Consider the following 27,091-nt stretch of genomic DNA (forward strand, 5'->3'; position numbering starts at 1 on the left):
ACAAGTTCTAACCCCTTGAATCTATTCATTACCTCTACTGCAAATTCATAGGGGATTTGATTTATGGCATACCTGGCTGGCCTAGTGGTTTTCCCTGCTTTCTTTAGTTGAAGCCTGTATTTTGCTATGAGATGCTGATGATCAGAGCCACAGTCAGCTTTAGGTCTTGTTTTTGCTGACTGTATAAAGCTTCTCCATCTTCAGCTACAAGAATGTAATCAATTGGATTTTGGTATTGACCATTTGGTGATGCCCATGTGTGAATTTGTCTCTGGTGTTGTTGAAAAAGGGTATTTGCTATGACCAGTACATTCTCTTGGCAGAATTCAGTTAGCCTTTGTCCTGTTTCATTTTGTTCTCTGAGGCCAAACTTGCCTGTTACTCCAGGTATCTCTTGACTTCCTACTTTTGCATTCCAATCCCCAATGATGAATAGGACATCTTTTTTTGGTGTTAGTTCTAGGAGGTCTTCTAGTTCTTCATTGACCTGATCAACTTCAGCTTCTTCAGCATCAGTGATAGGGGCATAGACTTGAATTTCTGTGATGTTGAACAGTTTGCCTTGGAAATGAACCAAGATCATTCTGTCATTTTTGAGATTGCATCTGAGTACTTCATTTCAGACTCTTTTGTTGATTATAATGGTTACTCCATTTCTTCCATGGGATTCTTGCCTACAGTAGTAGATATAATAGTCATCTAAATTAAATTTGCCCATTCCTGTCCATTTTAGTTCACTGATTCCTAAGATGTCGAAGTTTATTCTTACCATCTCCTGCTTGATCATGTCCAGTTTACCTTGATTCCTAGACCTAACATTCCAGGTTCCTATGCAATACTGTTCTTTGCAGCATCGGATTTTACTTTCATCACCAGACACATTCACAACTGAGCATCATTTCCGCTTTGGCCCAGCTGCTTCTTTCTTTCTGGGGCTGTTAGGAGTTCTCCTCTGCTCTTTCCAAGTAGCATATTGGACACCTTCAGACCTGAGAACTCATTTTTCAGTGTCATATCTTTCTGTCCTTTTATACAGTTCATGAGATTCTCACGACAAGTATACTGGGGTGGTTTGCCATTCCATCCTTCAATGGATCACATTTTGTCAGAACTCTCCGCTATGACCCATCCGTCTTGGGTGGCCCTACACAACATGGCTTATAGCTTCATCAAGTTACGAAGCCCCTGCTCCATGACAATGCAGTGATCCATGAAGGGGATATATTCCAGAAGAATCAGAAGCAGGATCTTGAAGAGATATTGGCACCTCTGTTTGTGACAGCATTATACAACTGCCAAGAGGTGGAAGCAGTCCACCATTCATCTGTAGACAGATGAATGAATAAAGAAAATGTGATATAAACATTCAGTGGGACCTCCCTGGTGGTCCAGTCGCTGAGAGTCCACCTGCTGATGCGGAGATCATGGGTTCGATCCTTGCTCTGGGAAGATTCCACATACTTTGGGACAACTAAGCCTGGGGTGCCACAACTACCGAGTCAGTGCACCCTTGAACCTGTGCTCTACAGCAAGAGAAGGCACTGAAATAAGAAGCATGCACCACAGCAAAAAGTAGCCCTGCTTTCTGGAACTGGAGAAAGCCCTCGCATAGCAATGAAGACCCAGCACAGCCAAAATTAAGTAAATAAATAAATAAAAATTTTAAAAAGATCCTGCTTCTATCCTCCCAAATACATTAAAGAAAATACCATACAATGGGATATTATTCAGCCTTAAGAAGGAAGGAAATCCCATCATATGCTACAACGTGGACAAACTTTGAGGATATTATATTGAGTGAAATAAGCCAGTCACAAAAGGACAAATACTGTATGATTTCCCTTATATGAGACATCTAGAACAGTCAAAGTCATGGAAACAGAAAGTAAAATGCTGGTTGCCAGGGACTGAGGGGAAGGAGAAATAAGTTGTTTGATGGCTAAAGAATTTCAGTTTTACAAGATAAAACAATTTTAGAGATCCATTACAGAATAATGTGATCATGGTTAACATATTGAACCGTACACTTAAAAATAGTTGGCGGAAAGTTTTATATTATGTCAGTTTTTTGCCACAATTAAAAATTTAAAGAAGTAATTTTTAAAATTTAACATGGTTACCATGGAAACAACTATGGGTATGATAGAAGGAGTGGTGAGTTGGGGTCAGTTAGAAGACTGAAGTTATAGACCTAGCCCTGCCGGTTCCTAGCTGTGTGACTGTGACCTTGGACTTGCATTTAACCTCTAAGTCACAGTGTCCTCCCTGATAAAATGGAGATCATGTCACTACTTCAAAGAGTTTTGCAGGTGATCATCTTACAATTTTTAAAATTGCACTATTTAATTTTCAGTGTTTATAAAAAGATGAGTTTTTCCAAAAAACTCAAAGGAAAAAAAAGTTCTGCAGGGTTAAGTGAGACAGTGAGATGATGTCTGTGCAAGCTGGCAGGCCTAAAGCACGGCTAGTTGGTGTGATGATGGGTTTCTCTATTATCTGGCTTCCCCACTGTGGCATCTGGCCATCCCTGGACTTGGAAGGATGTTGAGGCACTGTGTGAGATAACTGAGCATCTCTCTTCCATTTGTCCTGCTATTTTCTTCAAATTCAAGATTACAGATTTTAAAAGTAGAGTGCCTAACCTGGTTGCTGTTCCTGTTACCAGCAACCGTTTTTTTTTCCTGGCTGCACCAGGAAAAATCTTTGTTCCCCAATCAGGGATTGAACCTGCACTCTCTGCAGAGGAAACACAGAGTCTTAACCACTGGAACACCAGGGAAGTCACTCAACAACTGTTCTTACTGACTTCTCTCCAGGCAAGTTCTACCTGCCTCGCTTTTGTTATTTTAGTTAATCCAATCATCGAGTTGGAGAGATTAAATACAAGCATGAGGAAACAGAATTGCAATGCAAGATAGTGGGATAACTCCTAAGACTCTTAGAGTAGCTAGGACCCCTTCTTTGGGGAATGGAAGGAAGGGTTGGCATTTCTGGTGGGAGGAAACCTCATGAACAAAGTTTGGAGATAAAAATAGATGAGAAAAGTTTAAGGGACAAAGAGGATACAAGTATGCTTGAATTAATGAGCTTGAATGATGAGAAAGAGTTATAGATAATGGGAGAGACTTCAGTAGAAGCTGAGGGTATTGGATTTTGTGCAGTGACCAGTTTAGTCATTTCAGTTTGAGAGTGGAAGTTTGATCTGTTTAGTGTGGGTTTTAGACTAAAATTATTGTTGGACCTAATGCAATTACAATAAAATCTCGATAAGCTATTTAGGAGAGCTACAACATGATTCCGAAATTCAACTATGTAAGTTATCAGGTGAGAATAAGGAAGAAAAAGACTTAAAAGTCTAAGGAAAATGGACTTGTCATGACAATAAATGATGGTGGGAAAATTGGTTATTTATAAAAAATCAATTTAGGTTCTTACTTTATACCATATGCCAAAATTAATTCAAGTTCAATTAAAGGATATAGTAGGAGAGAGAAACAAAAATTAGAAGATAATGTTGATAAATGTCTACTTTCTGAATGAGAAAGGATATTTTGGACATCAGAATCTCTTGTATGCTGCTGGTGAGATTGTAAATTGGTACACACATTTAGGAAAGCAGTATGCCCCTATCTTGTTGAAGTTGAAGAGGACATACCCTTTGACCTGATGCCTCTTCTAGATATGCACACTGGAGAAACCACAGTACACAAGGAGATGTGCCCAGGAATGTTCACAGCACCGCTGTACAAGATATAAAATGCTGGGAAACAGTCCAAACATCACAAAATAAGAGGAATAAATGGCAGAACATTTGTAAGCAGAATGCTATATAGCAGGGAAAGTGAATGACCCAAAGCATCTCTATCAACGTGGTTAATATCATGTTGAGTGGATAATTATGTTACAGAAGATAATGTACAGTATAATACTAATTATATGCAATCCTAAAATATGAAAACTAAAGAGCCTCTGTGAAAGAGGAGAGTGAAAAGGCTGGTTTAAAACTCAACATTCAAAAAACTAAGATCATGGCATCTGGTCCCATCACTGCATGGCAAATAGATGGGGAAACAATGGAAACAGTGACAGACTGTATTTTCTGGGGCTCCAAAATCACTACAGATAGTGACTGCAGCCATGAAATTAAAAGATGGTTGCTCCTTGGAAGAAAAGCTATGACCAACCTAGATAGCATATTAAAAAGCAGAGACATTACTTTGCCAACCAAGGTCCATCTAATCAAAGCTATGGTTTTTCCATAGTATGGTTTTCCAGTAGTAATGTATGGATGTGAGAGTTGTACCATAAAAAAGCTGAGCGCTGAAGAATTGATGGTTTTGAACTTGGTGTTGGATAAGACTCTTGAGAATCTCTTGGACTGCAAGGAGATTAATCCTAAATCAATCCTAAAGGAAATCAGTCTTGGATATTCATTGAAAGGACTGATGCTGAAGCTGAAGCTCCAATACTTTGGCCACCTGATGTGAAGAACTGACTCATTGGAAAAGACTCTGATGCTGGGAAAGATTGAAGGCGGGAAGAGAAGGGGACAACAGAGGATGAGATGGCTGGATAGCATCACTGACTCGATGGACATGAGTTTGAGCAAGCTCCGGGAGTTGGTGATGGACAGGGAAGCCTGGTGTGCTGCAGTCCATGGGGTTGCAAAGAGTTGGACACGTCTGAGTGACTGAACTGAATCGAAAATATGAAAAAATACTACATGATGTTTAGGGACATTTACTTAAATATGACATCATGAGAATAAAAGCCCCCCAGATTCAGGGTCATGGTAACCTCTGAAAAGAAAGGACATGATGGGAGACCATTACATAAGAGACTACCACCATAATTTTTTTTTTTTTGACCAAGTCATGAGGCATGTAGGATTTCAGTTCCCTGACCAGGAATTGAACCTGGACCCTCAGCAGTGAAAGCCTGGAGTCCTAACAACTGGACCACTGTTTAAGGGAATTCCCTAAAATGTTTTATTAAATAAAAGGTAAGATGATGCCTATTCTTTATAAAAATTAAAACAATATTTCAATATATAATTTAACCTTTACCATCTTCCTCTGAGCCATGCCCTCAAATATTCATTGTTAATAGTTCCAGGTATATTCTTCCAGATCTTTTCTAGATATCTATATATCTATTTATATATCAGGTTTCTCCTAATATAAATGGGGGACTACCTTATCTACAATTTTATGATTCTTGCTTTTTTCACTTACTGCCATAGACACCTTACCACATGAGTGCATATACATCTCCTTTATATTTAATAGCTACATAGTATTCCATAGTATGAATGTACCATAATTTATTTTACTGTCCCTCAACTGATACATATTTACGTTGTTTATATTTTTTTGTTATTAAAATTCTGCAATGAGTATCCCTGTAAACCTCAGGAGTGTTTTTGTTTGAATTATTTCCAGAGGGAGGAATTTTTAAGGCAAAGACTTTCTAAGAATTTATGCTTAGCAATGAAGGAAATCCCAAAGGAAACCTGGTATTTTCCTGTATGTAAATCAATATGTAAAAAATTCATATAAGTAGATCATAAAAGCATTAAAACTGTAATAGAAAAACAAGCAATGAACACTAACAAACAATTTGCAGGAAAATAAATATAAATGACTACTAAATATGGAAAATATTTTAACTATTCTAGCTCTATAATTAAAGAGATGAAAGTTATAATTAGTTTCAAATTTGGGACCTATCAACTCAGACAAGATAAGAAAGGGAGTAATAGTTTTGGCAATGTGGCAGAACTTAATCAAGTACTTAACGAATACTCTTCTCCCCAGACCATTAATTCCACTATTATAAATTTAATTTGAGGAAAAACAAAATCAAAGATGTCATAAGCAGATAGTCATTGCATGTGTCTTGGGGTAATGGCTTCTTTTCTTTTTTTTCTTTCTCAGCACACATGGAGACAACAGAAAGCCTCATCGCTTATTTTGTGCAACAATCCTCTGATTTCCGGACCACCGTTGACAGGACCAGACGTGGGGAGGACCTAGGTTGGACCAGAGTCCCCACCCCAGGGAGTCTAGCCTAACTTCTGGATACTGTCTTAAATGGAGACAATGAAAGCGTGAGACCTAGATCTGCCATTTTGCACCATGTAGCCTGGTCTTCGAAGAAAGTGCCTCTTTAATGAGAGAAAAACAATAGAGTACAATCACAGCAAGGGACAGAGATAAAAAAAGACCTCAGGCTTTCCAGTCCTGCTGCTAGTCCCTGTCGGCTGAGGCTATATGTCCCCGCCCAGAATTTTAATAACAATTCATCCCTTTTCACACTGGCTAAATCCCTGATAAGGCTCCTGCTGCTCTTTTATTATTATTATTTATTTGTATTGAAGTATACACTTTGCTGTACAGTAAAGTGTATCAGTTATACGTATACATATATCTACTCTTGTATTTTAAAAAGATTTATTTATTGATTTTATTTTTTGACTGCGGTGGGTCTTCGTTGCTGCATGCGGGCTTTCTCTACCTGTGGCAGAAAAGCAGAGACTACTCACTAGCTGCAGCACACGAGCTTCTCATTGCGGTGGCTTCTCTTATTGTGGAGCATGGGCCCTAGAGAGCTGGCTCAGCAGTTGTGGTGCATGGGCTTAGTTGCTCCGCTGCATGTGGGATCCTCCCAGACCAGGGATTGCATTGGTGTCCCTTGCATGGCAAGGTGAATTCTTAACCAGTGGACCACCATGGAAGCCCATGTCCACTCTTCTTTAGATTTCCCTCCCATTTAGGTCACCACAGAGCGTTGAACAGAGTTCCCTATGTTATATAGTAAGTTTTCACTAGTTATCTGTTTTATACATAGCACTATGTATACATCATCGAGAAGGCAATGGCACCCCACTCCAGTACTGTTGCCTGGAAAATCCCATGGATGGAGGAGCCTGGTAGGCTGCAGTCCATGGGGTCGCTAAGAGTCAGACGCAACTGAGCGACTTCACTTTCACTTTCCACTTTCATGCATTGCCTGGAGAATCCCAGGGACGGGGGAGCCTGGTGGGCTGCCGTCTATGGGGTCTCACAGAGTCGGACACGACTGAATCGACTTAGCATGTATACGTCAATCTTAATCTCCCAATTCATCCCACCCTCCAGGCCCCTGCTGCTCTGACTCAAGAGAGAGAACCTAGATTCTACCTTGTTCTGCAATATCCCAGCACACAGAGAGTGAAGGGAAATGAGTATCCTAATTCCTAACTCTGAAGGTGGACTGGGGAAGAGGAGAAGGAATGGAAGGAAGAATTCAACATCAGTTGAGCACTTATTAATCAAATGAAAATAATTTATGTGACTCATTTGGATATTTCCTGGCTATAGCAAAGAATACTTTAAACAAACAACCAAACAAATAAAACGCTGAGCCAGCAATGAATGAGAGCTCTGAGCGTCACAATGTTTAGCTTATATACCACACCCTCTTTTTCCTTTATTTATTTTTTTCCATTTGCCTTTCCTGGTCACAAGGTTTTACACTGGACTCAGATGGGAGAAGGCAATGGCACCCCACTCCAGTACTGTTGTCTGGAAAATCCCATGGATGGAGGAGCCTGGTGGGCTACAATCCATGGGGTCGCTAAGAGTCAGACGCAACAGAGCGACTTCACTTTCACTTTCCACTTTCATACATTGGAGAAGGAAATGGCAACCCACTCCAGTGTTCTTGCCTGGAGAATACCAGGGACGGAGAAGCCTGGTAGGCTGCAGTCCATGGGGTCGCACAGAGTCAGATACAACTGAAGCGACTTAGCAGCAGCAGCAGATGGTAAAGAATCTGCCTCCAGTGAAGGAGACCTGGGTTTGGTCCCTGAGTCGGGAAGATTCCCTGAAGAAGGAAATGACACCCACTTCCAGTATTCTTGCCTGGGAAATCCCATGGACAGTGCAGCCTGTCCATGGTGGGCTACAGTCCATGGGGTTGCAGACAATCCAACAAGTTTGAGTGACTAAAACTTCCCTTTTCACTTCACTGGGCTCCCATAATAATTAACTCTTGATCATAACTTCCTGTAATACACTAGAGTAATATTACTAACTATATCTTATTCATATTTGAATTTCCTTTGAGCACAGAGTAGTTACTTAAATATTTGGAATGAATGCACAAAGGAATGATTAAATAAAATGATAGAAATTTGGTTAGGAACGTTCTCTGATATTAAGTGTTTGAAAGGCTTATTGAAAATGTACTGACTTTGATGATGATAATGATTTCTCTTGAAGCTAAGCATTTGCTCCCATCTGCTTCCAAAGCCAGTGACTTTTAGTTAAGTTTAACTTTTCCTCTCTAAAGGTCAACACAGCTGGAATTTTATATTTTGAATGAGTCTCTTCCAATGCTTGTTCTTCAAAAATACTTTTTCATAAATAGTTTGTTCCAGTTGCCAACTGATTTGTTAAGCGGGTCACTAACCATCCAAATCTGAGAATATAAGCTTTACTGACTTTGAAACCCATCAGACAGAACGTTTTTAAATATTAGAGGTGGCTGCTGCCATTGTCCCTGTTTCAAAGCTCTTTAAGACTAAGATCTCCAAAGCAGATCTCTTCAATAAGAAGGTTGATTTGGAGCCACACTGCAACATAACTCCACCAGCAAAGTGCACTTCTCACCAAAGACAGAATGGGGCTTCTTTGTTGTTTTGGAAAAAGGCTTGACTATCAAGGGAAATGAGTGAGAAAGTTTTCATGTTTTCTATATATTCTATAAAGCACTATATACAAACCAGATTGTATAGACCATTTCCTAGGGGAGACAGGCAGTAAAACAATGAATTTCAATGCCTGTCTTCTAGTCTTTTTTTTTTTTTTCTGTCTTCTAGTCTTAACTCCTGCCCAAATTCTGACACTTACTAGTTGCATGATTTTTGAAAAGTAACTAAACGTTTCTGTGCCTTAATTTCTGTCTCTGTAGAATAGGATAAAAGTACTTGCATTAACAGGTTATTTTAAGAATTAAGAGAATACATGTAAAACGTCTGCTGTAATTCCTCGCTTATAGAGTGGGAGTTCACATTGATGATGATGATGGAAGACTTGATCCATTGTTTATACCATTTTTTTTTTTCTATATGACATTGTATAGGATATTTGATCTCTGTGTCTTATTAGTCTTTCCTTCTGTAAGATGGAGAAAATAGTAGCCTTGTATTCAATTACTTGGCCATATCATTAGCAAACAAGGATTTAAAAATAGAGGTAACTTGGTACAGTGTGAAAAGGCCTGGGCCCTGGAAGAACTGTATACAAATTGTGGTTCTACTAGTTACTAGCTATGTGGAACTGGACAACTTCCCCATCTCATCTTTCCATATTTATAAAAAATGTCCATATTTATAAAATGGAAATAATATACATCTACAGAGATAGGATTCAAATTAAGTAGTGCACAGGAAAGTGAGCTAAATTGCTATGCATGTGTTTGCAGTTATCATTACCAATACCATACAAGATTGATTATATTGTCCTTATTGTTGTTTTGATAACAGTGTATTCAGATTTAAGTTCTCACCCTCTTGGTTGTCTTGCCCATTGACAACATTTTAGCAGTGATTTACCTCCTGTTCATAGGTTTTACCCAATTTTATTGATCTCTGAGAAGTAATGCTTGCTCTCTACGATAGGTAAGAATTCTGGATGCAACATTCAAACATAGGCTACACTTTCTAAAATATGGTCTGGTGTCTTAAGTGATACAGTAAAAATAACCTACTGAAAAGCAGCAGTTTGCTAAGAATAAAGCTTATTTTCGTGTTTGGTAGGTCACTGCACTTTCTCCTCAGGTAGATGTATTCTAAGGAAACTTAACTCTGTAGGTGTAATTCTTAAAGATATCTGCTTTGAATTTTAGAAATAAAACCCAACAAATAAATTTGATTTGGTAAATTACATTATGAAAGAATTTCTGGCAAGTTCACTTTAAATAATTTTCTCTCATGCATCGGATCAGAGTTCACCTAAAGATTTCATCCCATAGAAAACCCAAGATTCAGGGCCTAAAGAGTAAATTGAGGCTTGGAGAGGTTAAATAACTTGGCCTTGCATTATTAGTCAGGATTCTTTTGGGTGTAAGTTATAGAAATTCAATATCAAAGTAGCTTAAACAAGATAGACTTCATTGAATCACACAACAGAAATTAGTTTCTGACATAGCTGAATTCAGCAGCTCCAATCAGGTGGTTAAAACTCAGCATTTGCCAGTGTTTTCCCCATAGTACTGGCTCCTTCCAGGCTGGAGGAGAGGAACGGAGATGGTCAGAAGTAGCTCCAACTTACATCATTTCTATGGTTTATGATCCAAAAGAAAGAGAGGCATCGCTCTCAGTTTTCACAGAGCAAATCTTGTGGAAGATCCAGGTGATCCCCTTGGGTTGTGTACCCATCTCTCATGGTTAACAGTTCCACCAAGACCACATGAAGTGAGGAGTGTCATCCTCAAAGGAAAAGTGGGTTTGGATGGGAAGCCAATATCCACCACACCAAGGCTAGGCTATTGCTAGAAACAGGCCTAGGACCTCAGTCTTAGTGCTGTTCTGAAGGTTACAAGGAGAAAGAAACTAGGTAAGCTTAGAGCAAAATAGTTTACACCTCTTTTAAAGGTATATAAATTAGAAATGAACATAAAGCTCTGAAATGATGTTAAATCAAATGATCATTTTTTATTACTTTCAAAAGTATGCAGATATTGTACAATGCAAATCCCTGTTATTGCTAATGAATGCTGCCAAACGCACATGATAATTTAGTGTGGAAATGGATTGAAAAGCATGTGGCTCATTTCCTTGCTCCTTGTTTTCTTTTTATCACAGAAGGGCATTTCAGAATATAATTTTAGCGGGGAAAAAAGACAAAACCTCTTAAAGGACGATTTTTAAATGGACAAAAAGTATTGAAATGTGAAGACAGTGGATGATTATGGTAATGACTAGTATTTATTGAACAGTTAACATGTGTCAGGCACTATAGTAAGTGCACTCATGAATGCATGCTAAGTCACTTTAGTTGTGGTCTGACTCTTTGCCATCCTATGGACTATAGCCTACCAGGCTTCTCTGTCCCTGGAATTCTCCAGGCAAGAATACTGTAGTGGGTTGCCATGCCCTCCTCCAGAGGATCTTCCCAACCCAGGGATCGAATCCATGATTCTTAAGTGTCCTGCATTGGCAGCCGGGTTCTTTACAATAGTGACGCCTGGGAAGCCCATAGTAGGTGCATCGTTGTTCAGTCCCTCAATTGTGTCTGACTCTTTAAGACCCTGTAGACTGCAGCACACCAGGGTTCCCTGTCCTTTATCATCTCCAAGTTTGCTCAAACTCATGTCCACTGAGTCAGTAATGCCATCCAACCATCTCATCCTCTGTTGCCCCCTTCTCCTTTCAATCTTTTCCAGCACCAGGGTCTTTTCCAATGAGTCAGCTCTTTGCACCTGGTGGCCAAAGTATTGGAGCTTCAGCATCAGACCTTCCAATGAATATTTAGGGTTGATTTCCTTTAGGATTGACTGGTCTGATCTTGCAGTCCAAGGGACTTTCAAGAGTCTTCTCCAACACCACAGCTCGAAAGCATCAATTATTTGGCACTCAACCTTCTTTATGGTCCAACTCTCACATCCATACATGAATGACTACTGGAAAAGTCATAGCTTTGACTATATGGATCTTTGTTGGCAAAGTGATATCTCTGTTTTTTAATACACTGTCTAGGATTGTCATAGATTTTCTTCCAAGGAGCAAGCGTCTTTTAATTTCAAGGCTATAGTCACCATCCACAGTGATTTTGGAGCCCAAGAAAATAAAGTCTCTCACTGTTTCCATTGTTTCTCCATCTATTTGCCATGAAGTGATGGGACCGGATGCCATGATCTTTGTTTTTTGAAAAGTGAACATGAAAGTCACTCAGTCGTGTCCAGCTCTTCGTAACCCCATGGACTATACAGTCCGTGGAATTCTCCCGGCCAGAATACTGGAGTAGGTAGCCTTTCCCATCTCCCGGGGATCTTCCCAACCCAGGAATGGAACCCAAGTCTCCTGCATTGCAGGCGGATTCTTTCCAGCTGTGCCACAGGCAAACCCATTTTGAACTTTAAGCCAGCTTTTTCACTCTGCTCTTTCACCTTCATCACGAGGCTCCTTAGTTTCTCTTTGCTTTCTGCCATTAGGGTAGTGTCATTTGCATATCTGAGGTTATTGATACTTCTCCCGGCAATCTTGACTCCAGCTTGTGTTTTATCCTGCCCAGTATTTTGCATGATGTACTTTGCATATAAGTTAAAAGAGCAGGGTGACAATATACAGCCTGATGTACTCCTTTCCCAATTTTGAACCAGTCTGTTGTTCCATGTCTGGTTCTAACTGCTGCTTCTTGACCTGCATACAGGTTTCTCGGTAGGCAGGTAAGGTGGTCCGATATTCCCTTCTCTTGAAGAATTTTCCACAGTTTGTTGTGATCCACACAGTCAAGTGCTTTAGCATAGTCAATGAAGCAGAAGTAGATGGTTTTCTGGAATTTTCTTGCTTTTTGTATGATCAGGTGGATGTTGGCAACTTAATCTCTGGTTCCTCTGCGTTTTCTAAATCCAGCTTGAACATCTGAAGTTCTTGGTTCATGTACTGTTGAAGCCTAGCTTGGAGGATTTTGAGCATGATCTTGCTAGCATGTGAAATGAGTGCAATTGTGTGGTAGTTTGAATATTCTTTGGCATTACCCTTCTTTGGGGTTGGAATGAAAACTGACTTTTTCCAGTCCTGTGGTCACTGCTGAGTTTTCCAAATTTGCTGGCATATTGAGTGCAGCACTTTAACCTTTGAAATAGCTCAGCTGGAATTCCATCACCTCCACTAGCTTTGTTCCTGGTGATGCTTCCTAAGGCCCACTTAACTTCGCATTCCAGGATGTCTGGCCCTAGGTGAGTGATCACACCATCGTGGTTATCCGGGTCATTGAGATCTCTTTTATATAACCTTATTTAAATCTGATGACTATCCTGAGTTAGGAAGTATTCTTCTGTTCATTTACAGGCCAGGAAACCCAGGCTGTGAAGAGTGAGAAATCTGGCCCAGTTGCTAGCTCTTGGCACTGGAATTCTACTTTGAGTACAGTATCTGATTCCAGAGTCTGTGTTCTCATCATTATGATTATAATTAGTTACAAATTTAGTCCATTTTTTGTGGCTTCCTTGGTGGCTCAGATGGTAAAGAAACTGCCTGCCATGCAAGATATGGGATTGATGCCTGGGTGGGGAAGATCCCCTGGGGAAATGAATAGCTACCCACTCCAGTATTTTGCCTGGAGAATTCCATGGACAGAGGAGCCTGGCAGGCTCCATGGGGTTGCAAAGAATTGGAGGCAACTGAGCAGGCACACACATTAGTCCATTTAATTGTATATAAGTTGACTATTTTACCAGCAAAATTATTGCTTGTAGTACATTTGTCTTTTAGCCTATGTGAAAGAAAATGCACTTGAAGCATAGGCTTTCTCGTTCCCTGTTTTTTCCCCCTTTTTTGTTAAATTTCCTTCCCCATCAGCAACATAGGGTCCCTCTTCCTGTTTGATGCATTAGTGACCTAGGACTTCTCACTGCTAGGAATGGAACTGGAACAGCTAAATGTTTTAAATTTCAAGCTATAATTATACACATTAATCACATGAAAAGCCATGCATAACCTATGACTTTTGAGGTATATCTGAAAACGCAACTGCACTGTTTAAATTGTGACCCAAGAAAATGTCAGTGCTGAGGGTGTTTCCTGTGTAGGTAAATGTTGTAGTACCAAATTTTCTTGCCTATGTATCTGTATATATAATCCTTTTATTGCTTTTCTAAGACAGCAGCTCTTGTCTCAGGCTTTTTCACTATTTTTCACTCTTAGCTCACAACCAGCTTCATGTACCCTCTACCCCCACTCACAAATTGGGCTTGTGCACCTCTGATGGTACTTATGCTGATAAGATGACACCTCTGATGGTGTCATCTTATCAGCAGAAGTCTTTGTCTCCTGTGGTGGTAGTGTAGTCACTCAGTTGTGTCTGATTCTTTGGGACCCACAGACTGTAACCCTCAAGGTTCCTCTGTCCATGGGATTCTCCCAGCAAGAATACTGGAGTGGGTTGCCATTTCCTTCTCCAGGGGGTCTTCCTCACGCAGTGATTGAACTTGAAGACATGTGTCCCCTGCAATTGGCAGTAGGGTTCTTTACCACTGAGCCACCATGGAAGCCCTTTCCTCCTATACTTGTTGATAATTGTTTTGATGATACTTCTGCTTATTATCTTAACCCTTCTTTAGTTCACCAGAAGATGATAGTTTATATCTTCCAGTCTCATCACATGGTCAACTCACTAGTAGATTCACGGTAAGCTCAGCCTTGGTCTGGGAACTGAATGCTTTCATCTGATACAATGAACAGTGTTTTGTCACTTGATGGTTTCCCAGACAACTATAATGTATTTCTTCATTGTTGTTTGTTTTTATATTTTTGTGTAGAGTAGACGTCTCCAAACTTTTTTGATCATTCATTCCCATCAGCATATTTTTGGGGAGCAATTATTAACCGCATATATGTATATTTATTTATAAAGTGTATACATATGCTACCAGCATTAGCTAATAACTCAATTATATGTTCAGGATGAAGTTCACTGTTAATGACAGTGGATATAAATCCACATTCAGAATCTTCTTGATGAGTTTGGTATTTTTCAAGCCAAAATTTGGTTGAATTTATTATATTAATTTTGAAATGTAGCTGCCAAAAAACCTGATACTAGAAGATGTGTCAGTTCTGCCATTTGCTTGTTTTCCTGTGGTTTCATTGCAAAGAACCCTGTAAAGCAGCTTGGATATTTTCTATGGATTAGTTAGGAAATGACAACCCACTTCAGTATTCTTGCCTGGGAAATCCCATGAACAGAGGCAGGCTACAGTTCTTGGGGTCACAACGAGTCAGATATGACTGAGCGGCTGAGCTCAATCATGAGTTTCATTAAACCTAGGTAATATATTCAGTAACTTCTCTTAACTGAACCGAGCAAACTGCAATAAGTCATTACATGTTGACAGAGATTTGACTGAGTGGGACTACCACTGCCAACCCTTGAAAATGCGTAACTCCCACTTTTCCTTGAGGACCTCTCCTGTGCTGTTCTAGGCCAAGAGATCATTCCATGGACTGGGTGCAGGATCACTCATTATATATATGTAAAATATTATGTAGAATATTAGTTTTCTTTTTTGATTAGAACTAGGCATAAAGACGGAGAAGGCAATGGCACCCCACTCCAGTACTCTTGCCTGGAAAATCCCATGGATGGAAGAGCCTGGTAGGCTGCAGTCCATGGGGTTGCTAAGAGTCGGACACGACTGAGCGACTTCACTTTCCCTTTTCACGTTCATGCATTGGAGAAGGAAATGGCACCCCACTCCAGTGTTTTTGCTTGGAGAATCCCAGGGACGGGGGAGCCTGGTGGGCTGCTGTTTATGGGGTCGCACAGAGTCGGACACGACTGAAGCGACTTAGCAGCACCAGCAGCAGGCATAAAGAGATGTCCCCATACTTTTTCCTCCTGCAACCCAAATGGACTGGGTTGACTTTAAAAATAGTCACAATCTAAAAGTTCAGAGTTATATTTTATTTGGTGGGAATTTTTAGGACTTTAAGCCCGGGGAAACAGCATCTCAAGCGACCCTGAGAGAGCTGCTCTGAGGGCCGGGGGGAGGAGTCAGGTTATATAGAAGTTTCCAACAATGAGCAGGTGGTTTAAACATTAAAAGATTATTGTTAATTAAGGAAAACCAGGTATCTCATGAGTTTGAGTAAACTCTGGGAGTTGGTGATGGACAGGGAGGCATGGAGGGCTGCAGTCCATGGGGTGGCAAAGAGTCGGACACGACTAAGCAACTGAACTGAACTGAGGATATCTCAAGGAATTTAGTGCTTTTCTATATATAGGAAGATGCAAGAGTCTAGGTTCACTGAAATCACTTCTTTCATTTACATCTCAGCTATCTGGGGCCAGTATTCTGCATTTTTCGCATCTTCCCTGCACCCCTCATCTGCCCTGCCCCTCCCCCACCACCAGCTCCTCAGTGCTCATCTAGGGAATGACTGCAGCCTGAGGGCTTCCTGGGGGCCCTCCCAGCTCAGAAATTCACATTTGGAGAGCCAAAATAGCTGACGGTTGTTACTCCATGCTTTATTGATATGACAGGAAATACTCCATTCCTCAACTGCTTTGTACTTTGCTGGAATATACATACCCCTTGGATGCTTGGATCTCCTTTAGAAACTATCAGTTCAAGGAACAATCTCTCACATAGGCAAGGATTTTTCCATTTAAAAAAACCTACTCATTTCAGTTACTCAGCCATTTTATAGAAAGCGAGAGTTTTGAAATGAATTGTCTTTATAGAGATCCATAATTTGCAAGCAAAATCCCCACTCTACAAAATGTGAAATATTCTAAGCAACAGCTGTGAGCATTTCAAACAAGCACTACTCTTTGACAGTTCAATTGTTGCCAAGGGAAACTGAGTTGGTTTTAAAATCTTCTCTGGTTTAAATTCTACATTTACCCTTAATCAGAAATTGAGCAAAGAAGTACTGCATGGCTGGGACACTGAATTTTTCATGAAGACTGGTATGGGAAATTGAGATGTGGAAATGCAAGTTGCTTGAAGGTGGGAGGGAGACTGGTATTCTAGCCAGTTTTATAATGCTTAGGGGAGATGGAACTTTTCAGAGCAAACACAGACACCACCTATAGTGGCCAATCATCTGGAGCCAGTAGGGGAAGCCTGCTTCCGTCTAAGAGCACCAACATTTTCGGCTTCCTATATCACTTAAAATTTTTTTTAATGACAAATTTTTTTTCATTCAAGACTCATTTCTGGGGATATGCATAGAAATTTGCAACGCTTGAGTGTTAAACAACACAAACAAGAGGAATAAAAGCATTTCTTTTTCCTGCTGTTAGTTGTATGCATGGTACAGTTTTACTTACATGGAAAACACGATATAATGCCAAGTGGAAAAATTAAAAGTCTACAGAACGGAATAGACAAATTTTAAGGAAGAAAATGCTGGAGAGAAGCACATCAAAATGCGAACAGTGGTTGTCCCTGGGTTCAATGATTATAAATGCTATTTTTTTTTTTTTCATTTTCCAAGTTTTGAACATTTGGTACCTTGGCTTTTGTACTTGAGTTTTTTTTTTTTTTTCACCCTCTCAAAAGACAAATGTAGCATGCAGTCGAATAGAGCAACGGTTCAAGAATATTATCTGGTAATGCACCACGTCGCCTGTTCAGTCACTCAGTCGTGTCCGACTCTTTGAGACCCCTTGGACTTCACCACTTGGCCTAGGGCTCACTAAGAATGCAACCATTTCTCTAAATATTTAATCACTTGTTCCAGCTAGAGTTAAGTGAAGCCTTCGCCACAAACTCTTTCGGATCCAACTTGCTAATTAAAAGCTCCCAAACTCCCACAGTTTGGAGCTGGATTTCCCTGAGCTCTGTGCAGGGGTGAGCCCAAGCGGCGGTTCTCAGTAAATGATCTCGGGGCTTAGAGACAGCGTTCCCACCTGCGCCCGCCACACCGACCTGGCCCCAACCAGGCTTGCAGCAGCTCGAGAGAGCTGACATTCAAAACAGAGGTTCAGGAAAAAGGAGACGAGGACGAGAGAGAATTCGAAGCGATATCCAACCCTTGGCCGGGCCCCAGGGGTTCGGATTTCGGTGCCAGGCCTCCCACAAGGTGGAGCGGAGAGCGACTGCTGGGGGTTTACGGCCGCGAGCCGCGAAGGGCCCATTTACACGAGCAGCGGCGCTGGTTCCCGTCGCGAGTGAACTACTTGAGCCCACAAGGGCCAGTCTCGCGGCTGAAAAGGGCGGAATCGAGGGCCGGGAATTACCCGACCCTTGCCCTCGAAATCCTCAAGCTGCAGACGACCGCCGCCCAGAGGTTCCGCACTGCACAGAAACCCTTCGTATTTTTGTCCGCTGCACACCTCCCGAGCTTTAGCAGCTCCAGTTAGGCCTAGTCGCTGCAGCAGCTCTTTTCCTCGGCCTACCCTACTGCTTGGCGGAAGCGGCGGCAGCGCGGCCTGAGAACGCGGCTGCATCCGGGTTCCTCTCACCTTGGTCCAATCCTCGGTCTCCTCTCTTCCCACCCTCATGTTTCTCCGCCCACCCCCCCGCCGCCAATCCGCGATCGGCTCTCAGCCGAACATGCTGACAGGGGAGTGAAGGCGGACGCCGACCAATGAGGCCTTGCTTCCCGTTTGAAGTTTCCAGTGAGTGGGCGCCGGAGGCGGGCGCTGTTGGCGAGAAGGTTCGGTTGCGCGTGTGCCATGGACTCAGCCGCCCGGTGATATTGACAATAGGAGAGAGAAAGGGGCATTGACGGGGACCCACCGCGGGTACCGAACGGAGGCTCTGGCAGCGGCGGCTCCAGCCCCAGCGACTCCTCCTCTTTCTCTTTCCTTCTGCTGCCGCTGCGGCTTCAGTCTTCCTCCCTCCCTTCCCCCCTCCCCTCGTCGTCGCTTCTGCCGCCGGGTCCGAGGCAACGAGCAGAGGCGCCGCCCGCCGGGAATGTGAGCGAGGAGCCACCGGCGGAGCCGCAACGGGGTCGGTGCCGATTTGATGGGACGGGCCCGCGGGGGAGGATCGTGAGGCCGCCGCCGCCGCCGGAGCGCTGTGAGGCCTAGAGGCGCCGCCGCCGCGGAACCGGAGGGACGCCGCGCCGGACAGCCGTCGCCCCGGGCTCCCTGCCGCTGTCCGGACCTCCCCCTGCACGTCCCTGTCCCGCCACCCGCCCCCGGTGCGGCCCTCTCTCCCGTCTCCCGCCCCTCCGAAACCACAGATCATCTTTGGATTCTTCTCCAGAAGCTTCAAGGTAACTTCGTCCCTCCAGCCCCGGGGCTTGTCTGCTTCCTTTCCTCCTTGCTTGCCTCTTCCCTGTCCTCCTGGAGAACCTGCAGGGCACCGGACTTGGGAAAGGCCTGGCCCGAGCTGGCGAGGGGTGCGGTGGGATGAGGTGCGGGAGAGGGAGCGCCGGTCCCACTTGTCTGATTTACCTGCAATTGCTTCTGATGTTGTCTCTCGTTCTGTTTGCCCCCTCCCCCCTTTTTCTCCACCTTCCGGCACTGGAGGCGTATTCTTGTCCCCCTTTATCCACTGACGGAGGCGGAGGGGGGAGGAAAGGGGGATTGGTGTAGTGAGAAGGATTCTGTAGCAGCTTAGCTTCTCCAGGGCTTCGGGTGGTGGGGGGATGGGGTGGGTGGGAGCAAAGGGAGTATGTGAGCATCCCTACAGACCAACCCCTTGTCTGTCTTTCTCCTCCACCCCAGCACCCCCTTTGGATTATCCTGAGCTTTGGAAATGCCCTATGCCTGCTGCTCAGAGGATGATAAAGCTTGGGCGCTCTAGTTCGGGGCGAAACCTGTTTCCCCGGGCTTTGCACCGACCCGCTGCTACTGCACGTTCAGTTCTGCAGCGCTTCAGGGTAGAGATCCTTGACGTTTATCCTGGGCTGCGGGCATAAGGGTCAAGTGATTTAAAAAAAATTTTTTTTTTTTTTTTTTTGCTACCAGTAACTTATCTGTAAGATGAGACGTGAAGAATAAAGGGGAGACAAAATGAGTGATGGAGGAACAGGATTTACGGAAATTTTGTGTTGTGAGGGTTACGTGTAATCTAAATAACTCACATACCAGATTGGAAAAGAAAGCTGCCCCTAAATTTACAACATACAAATGTGTTGTGGAGCTTCTTGTAGATGCAGTCATTATGAATTTTTAAGTGATCTTACTTCTACAGTCATTCATGCTTTGCAATTATCTATCACATTGTATTTGAGGCTAAATTAGATAGATTGCTAAAAACCTTTTTTTTAAAAAAGAGCCAAACGGGACTTCAGCATCCCAAACCTCAGCACTGTAAGGTTTTGTTTGTTCTTGGTTTCTGTTTTTGTTATTTTTGCTCTGTCAGAATCCAGCTAATCCAGGTAACTTTTTATTCTCACACGTTCAGAAAGAAACTCCCTTACTCTTTTATTTCGAGGTTAAAAGCCACTCATGTTATGTAGGGATGCCAGGTGAGTGATTGCATTTCAGCGTTTCCACTATGTGTCTTATTTCTATTCAAGACTGCCATTCATTTTACATGGGGCATGGTGGAGCCTGGGTGCCATGGAAATAAGGGCATCTGTTTAAATTGGTGAATGAAACTGAGCTTAATGCTTGTTACTTTTAGGAAATAGCCTTCATTTTAATAGTTTGAGAAGGTTAAAAAAAATCTCAAGGAACTGTTCTGTTCCATTAGTTTGATGGAATGAAAATTAATATTTGATGATGAACTTCAAGGGAACTCAACTTTGTTGTCTAAGTAGGCTGTGACTTTAGGTTTTTACCTCAATTTTGGTGCACGATTTCATCATAGTTTTTAAGCTTTAGTAACATCAGATGGCTTCTTTGAAATGATTTTAATTATGCCCTTTATGTGTTCTGTTTAATCTAGCCTGTCTTCATTGGTGGTATGGTGTCGTTTATTTTAGCTAGCACATTGCCTTAAAAAGACATGCCTTGTTAGTTCAGAAATTGTAAATTTCACCCTGCTGTGATCCATTGGTGTAGATTCTTGAAGTACCATAAGGATTTCAACTCTAGAGCCCATTCATAATATTAAATATCTTGGGAAAATGTATCGATGGAAGTTTTCCAGTTGCAGAATAGCTCCAAAATTAATTTAGGATCTCAAGATGAGAAGAGCTGTGCAGTTAAAAAATGAGTACATGGCTTAGAAGAATTTTTTCAGGTATAAATGAACATCTTTACTGCAATATTACAATATTGTTTATATAGTACTTAAATTCTATTTTCCACCAAGTTTTTCTGTTTTCCCATTGAATATAGAACTGTTAATTGATTTTATTAGCTTTTTTCCCCCCATATTCCCATTTTCAAAAAAAGTGTGTGAGAATTTTAGAATTTGTGTAACACACTTGTTTGCTTCCACCTTGGGGGTGTGTGGATGATACTTCTTTCTCTTCAGTAGGGATATGTCCTCAGCACCAACTACTCCTCCATCAGTGGATAAAGTAGACGGATTTTCTCGGAAGTCCGTCAGAAAAGCCAGACAGAAGAGGTCGCAAAGTTCCTCACAGTTTAGGTCTCAAGGCAAGCCTATTGAGTTAACACCTCTGCCGCTGCTAAAAGGTAAGGCTCATGACCAGGTGTGGATTCCTTTTCAATTCATCTTTTTTATATCTGTATATAATTTTCTTTTTGTAAGTTCCATATTTGTTAAAATTCTATGTTGCAAGTTGAAGGACATGTTTTAGACAAGTCACTCCCCCTTTTTAGAGGGCTCAGTTGAACCTAAATAAATAGCCATGGACAGATGAAAAAAAACTTATTATCAGGAGTATCTCTAACATTGATAAGTAGAAAAACTGAACGCCACAGAAACTTTAAGATGTCTGGGTCTGTGTTTTTCTTTTTTTTTTCTGTTGAGATTTAGATGTATACATTGTATGCAATGACACCTATAAATTGTACAGTCTTAATCACAGGAAGTAGTAGAGGATATGGGACCGTTAACTTAAATATAGAAAATGATACGTGAAATAATTCATTTTTTTAAAATTGAGAAAAAATGGTCAGTAATTGATTACATGCATTCTTGTTTTCAGATAGTACAAACAGGAAATGGATTTGATGATCATTCTTGTTTGTGGAATTAATTATGGATAAGTTCTTATGAGAACTGTTTTTTTTCTAAATTGGACTTTATTCTCAAAGGAAATAAAAAAACTTGGTTTCCTTTAAGCTCAAAGGAAAGAAAAAACTTGGTTGCTAGTTAGTGAACATTTATTTCTATAATGATTTGTGAAATTGTTTCAAAGGTATTATAAGAAAGTTATCATAAGAAAAGCTGGAGTGTGACTAGAAAATGTAGCGGAGGATATTTCAAGCTTCTGTTTTTCCCATATGAATTTATGCTTATGTTTTTCCCAGTGTAAACTTGAAGTTGGTGGAGATGAAATGAATATTTATTACTGTAGAGATGATATATCTACAGTTAATGAAGATGAGCTCATATGAGTTTGGTGGAGAAAATTTTTGACTAAAGATTTTGCTGGTAAAAATGAAAATAGTCTTTGTAAGACTTTGAAAGAAAAATGAAAGAAAAACTTGCTAGGGATAAAAGTAGCCATGCTTGAACTACAAAGTTGGGAGGTATATTGGGTTCTTTATTAATTTATTTTCTCTGAAATGGACAGCTGATAACTACTATCATCTCTGTCTGGCAAAGGACTTTATTTGGAGGAAGCAGTTTAAACTTTTTTAGAACAGATTTAAACTTTGTTATATTAATTTCTTGGGGTCCATGGTAAACATTTAAATTGGAATTTAACTGACCACTCAGAGCCATGATGTTGGTTTTGTGAGTAGTGAAAGAGGCATGCATGAGGCAGATTTGGCTCATGTTTCAACATTTTGCTGTTGCTTACCTTATTTAAAAAAATGTGGTAAAATATATATAACATAATATTGATCACTTTGCCTATTTTAAAGTATGCATTAAGCATGGCATTTACCTTTGCATTGTGAAAGCATCCATCCCCACCTCTCATCTCCAGGACTTTTTCATCTTTCCCCAACTGAAATCCTGTGTCCATTAAATAAATACTGCCTCCCCGTTACCTCTGCCCCTAACCTCTTTGTAGCCATCATTCTACTTTCTGTCTATGAATTTGAATACTTTAGGTATCTTGTATAAGTGGAATCCTACAATATTTGTCTCTCTTGTGGTTGGCTTATCTTGCTTAGTGTAATGTCCTGAAGATTCATCCATGTTGTAGCATGTGACAGAATTTCTTTCCTTTTTAAGGCTGATTAATATTCCATCACACACACACACACACTCATGCACACAAAACTCATCTTTTTCCGCCTTTTGGTTATTGAGAATAATGCTGCTTTGAACATGGGTGTATAAATATCTGTTTGAGTCCCTGCTTTCACTTCTTTTGGGTATATACCCAGAAGTGGAACTACTAGGTCATATGTTTAATTTTTTGAGTAATTGCCATGCTGTTTTCCACAGCAGCTGCACCATTTTACTTTCCTACCAGCAGTGCCCAAGGCTTCTTCCAATTTCTGCACATTCTCACTGACACTTGTTCTTTTCTTTTTTTGATAATAGCAATCATAATGTGCATGAAGTGGTAGTTCATTGTGGTTTTTATTTCCCTAATTATTAGTGACACTGAACATCTTTTCATGTGTTTATTGGCTATTTGTATTTCTTTTTCCTATATTTTAAACGTAGTCCGGTAGTACTGAAAAATTTCCAAGATTTCTGCTCTCCAAAAATGTGATTTTTGTGAACTTGTATGTTTTGCCAGCATAGGAGCATTGGAGAGCAACAAGATCATATAATACGAGATACATCTGCAAGCTTAATTCCAGACAGACTAAAAGTGATTCTTGTGTAATAAGCACGTTTTGGGAAAATATTTAGGAAGCATTCCATAAGTTAGATTTCCATATCTGTAGAATAACAAAGAAGTAACAGTCATGTACAGACTTGAGAAATGTGTGTATGTTCTTGATTATAGTGAATGTAGAGAGTTTGTTGAATGACATTTGTTGTCCTTACAATGGATTGACTTTTGTTTGTGTGCCTTCTTACAACTTTAGGAAGTGGTTTATGAACATAATGAAAATGTAAGATGAATTTCTTTTCTTTTTTTGCCATTTCCTTAGGAAAAACCAGAATAAATTATACATGCATGCCAAAGGCTAGCTACTGATTTAATTTTCTATAGAATTGTTTTGACTAACTTGGAAGGCTTGAGTTAATTTTATTTGGGGGTGCAATATAAAGTACAGTTGAATTTTGGGGGTTGCTTTAAAGAATAAAGTAAAAACATGTCCTTAAGGTCTTTAATTTTAGGGGAGTTTGAAAATGGAAATTGTATAAACATTGTAATTTTGTAACATTTTTAACATATACTTTTTGAAAGCTCAAAAATTAGGTATTCATTAATGATCACTTATTTTGTGTGTTTGCCCTATAAAAATATTATAGACATCATAGTATTTGACTGTAACTCAGTCAAATAAGTAACTACCATTATTGCTTAGCATTTTAAAAAGTCTCTTTATTTGCAGAACTGTAATAAAGTGAAAGGAAAGTTTCATCTCTTTTGCTCTTTTTCTAATAGGTGGGGTTTTGAAATTTGTATCAGTGATTTTATTCTCTGCAGAAAGCAGCACCAGCACGTAGTTCTGTCTGTGTTAATATATTAGAGTGACCTGGCTTTTCCTGCAATTGTGAAATTGCAGGATAGACCTTGACATATAGACATCTGAATTTTCTCCGTGAAGTACTTCTGAAAGTATTTTCAGAAGGTCCTAAAGTTTTTAAGCTTGAGGGACTTTTCCTCATTTTCCTGATAAGGGAAATTCAGTAGAGGTTGAGTGCCTTATGAGTGTCATAAGAAAGTAAAGACTTTGATGCTTTCTGGGTACCTGCACAGCAGGACAGGAAACAGACTTTGACAGGTACCTAGGACGAGATAAACACTTACGCAGATACACACACACACCCATGAATAATAATTGCAATAATACTAATAACTACTAGGAGTTATTATCTGGTCAGGTGGTTTATGTTCTCTACCCACTCCTTATTTCCTTCTCTTTTTAACTTTAAACGATTATATACATTTAGATTTGAGAGAAATGTTTTTGAAAACTACCACCTCTTTGAAAATGTGATTATAATGGAAGTGGCATCATTGTTGCTAGGCTCACAATTCATCATACGTTTCTGAGACATTTTGCTTATAGTTCGAACAGTCGGTATCAGATATTCCCAAAACTTTGATGCCTGGAGGTGCTGTTCAGCAGAAAGAAACTCTTTGCCTCTTGATATTGAAACCTTTAGATGGGTAACATTTCTGTGACACTCATTCTCTGATTTTTTTTTAACTTTAGGCTTATGATTCAGCATACATTTTTATTTTATAGGGTGACAGTTTGTAAGGACTTAAATAATTTCAAGTTAAAACTAGTTTTTGTGCTTTTGAAATTGTTAGATGGAATAATTCCTCTCTTTGATTTGTATCTGGTTTGTATAGTGTATAGGAAAATGCAGATAGAATTCTCAGTTTTTATAATGGTCTAGGGCTCTAAACTGTATTTATAATGAGAATGATCGCCTGAGAAATAGTGTCCTTGATTTTAGTGTTCCCCTTCCTCTGTGGAGGTTATGCTGCAGTGTGGCATGGGAGGAGGTACATAGGCTTTGTTTCCTGCAAAAGTTCTAGCTAACTTCTAGCTTTGTTGCCCAGGGCAAGTGAGTTAACGTCAGAAAGCTTGGTTTCCATATCTTTCAAATGGGAATGATAATAAAAATCAAGAGATATGGCAGTACCACATCCAATACATTACTAATTATTGTCATTTAACTGAGATTTCAGAAGTTAGAATATGAATAATGTGAAATTATTATTTGACTTTTTATATTTTCATAGCAAAAAGTTGAAACTGGAAATTTCTCTGAAAATTAGGAAACAAGAGCATAGTTTTGTGGTCAGGAACCTCTTTCCACCCCCAAATATGAAGAAACAGTGTGCAGATATGTTGATTTTGGTAGACTAGTTATTTTAAATATCTTTATCTGAAGATTTTTTTACCTTCTGCATTGGTATCCTGCCACATATTTGAGTGTAATGCTTTTTTATTTTTAACTTACTGGTGGTTTGAATAGATAGTAGAGTTTTATGGTTCAAATTTTGAAAAATACAAAAGGATATGTAATGAAAATTCTTCCTTCCAAGTTGGTTTTCCTAATTAGTTCCCCTTCCCAGAAACAGGCAGCCATAATATACTTGTGTTGTAGGTATAGGCATTTTTTAAACCCTTGATTTAATTTGAAATGCACTGAACAGAATGAATTTATATGCACATTTTGTATGCACATGTCCATTTTTTTTTTTTAATGGGAGAATTGTATAACATTTTTCAAATTCTTGAAGGGGTATTGGAATCAAAAAAGGTTCAGAACCATTGATCTAGTGATCTAGTTTGTACCTTAGATTAGTGAAGTATATTCTTTATTTTCTTTTCCCTTATGGTTTATTACAAGATATTAAATATAATTCCCTGTAGGGCCTTGTTATTTCCCTGTTTTATAGTAGTTTAAATCTGCTAACCCCAAACTCCTCTAATTTATTACCCCCCTCCCTTTTCCCCCTTTGGTAACCTTGAGTTTTTCTTCTTTGTGACTCTCTTTCTGTTTTATAATTTGTAATTGATGTATATTCCTTAGGCAACTAAATTGTAGTGTGTGTTTGTGTTATGTGTGAATGGTTTAAAAAAAATAATCATAAGCTTTGCTTTTGAACCAGAAGAACATCTGTAAGTTAATAGGTGTTAATGTTCAGCTTTGCAGCCTTTGAAGCAATGTGGTAATATTTTTCTTCGGGAGAAGAAATTATAAGATTTTGCACAAACCAAATCTCACATTACACTGTTATCATGTGTGAAAGATTACAGTAGTTGTAGTGAAGAGGTATTTCATTTACTTTTAGGTGGGAATTTATCTATCTTTCTTCATACATATATGTATAAATCTCTCTCTCTCTGTGTATATATATATCTGTTTATCTATATTCTCGGAGAAGGCAATGGCACCCCACTCCAGTACTCTTGGCTGGAGAATCCCACGGACGGAGGAGCCTGGTGGGCTGCAGTCCATGGGGTCGCTAGGAGTCAGACATGACTGAGCAACTTCACTTTGACTTTTCACTTTCATGCATTGGAGAAGGAAATGGCAACCCACTCCAGTGTTCTTGCCTGGAGAATCCCAGGGACGGGGGGAGCCTGGTGGGCTGCCGTCTATGGGGTTGCACAGAGTCGGACATGACTGAAGTGACTTAGCAGCAGCAGCAGCAGCATTTATATTCTCTATATATGTATATCTGTATATATATATATCTAATTATATCTGTATCTATCCTAAAAGTCTTTCTGTA

The 27,091-nt window shown here is 40.2% G+C and overlaps 2 protein-coding genes across 12 annotated transcripts in view; both read left to right on the forward strand.

Annotated features, from left to right (window-relative positions):
- The window catches only part of WDR89 (WD repeat domain 89), a 79,255-nt gene extending 71,857 nt beyond the window's left edge, over positions 1–7,398 (forward strand). For 3 of the 8 annotated variants that reach the window (XR_015134206.1, XR_015134201.1, XR_015134203.1), the window contains exons 2-3: positions 5,937–6,035; positions 7,140–7,398. The gene's annotated coding sequence lies outside the window, so the exon portion shown is untranslated. Of the gene's footprint in view, positions 1–4,871; positions 5,003–5,936; positions 6,469–7,139 lie in introns of those variants that run through there. The other 5 variants (XR_015134204.1, XR_015134202.1, XR_015134207.1 and 2 more) reach the window with 4 other exon arrangements.
- A 10,956-nt stretch (positions 7,399–18,354) lies between these two features.
- PPP2R5E (protein phosphatase 2 regulatory subunit B'epsilon) overlaps positions 18,355–27,091 on the forward strand; it is a 160,869-nt gene continuing 152,132 nt past the window's right edge. For 2 of the 4 annotated variants that reach the window (XM_086320352.1, XM_086320354.1), the window contains exons 1-2: positions 18,355–18,937; positions 21,094–21,257. In XM_086320352.1, the coding sequence (XP_086176478.1) occupies positions 21,101–21,257 (157 nt within the window). In that variant the 5' untranslated portion in view covers positions 18,355–18,937; positions 21,094–21,100. The remainder of the gene's footprint in view (positions 18,938–21,093; positions 21,258–27,091) is intronic. The other 2 variants (XM_086320353.1, XM_086320355.1) reach the window with 1 other exon arrangement.

Source organism: Bos grunniens, chromosome 10 (genome assembly GCF_055505025.1).
Source record: "Bos grunniens cultivar Pamir isolate PY7600 chromosome 10, Bosgru_T2T1.0, whole genome shotgun sequence".
In the NCBI taxonomy this organism is placed as follows: Eukaryota; Metazoa; Chordata; class Mammalia; order Artiodactyla; family Bovidae; genus Bos; species Bos grunniens.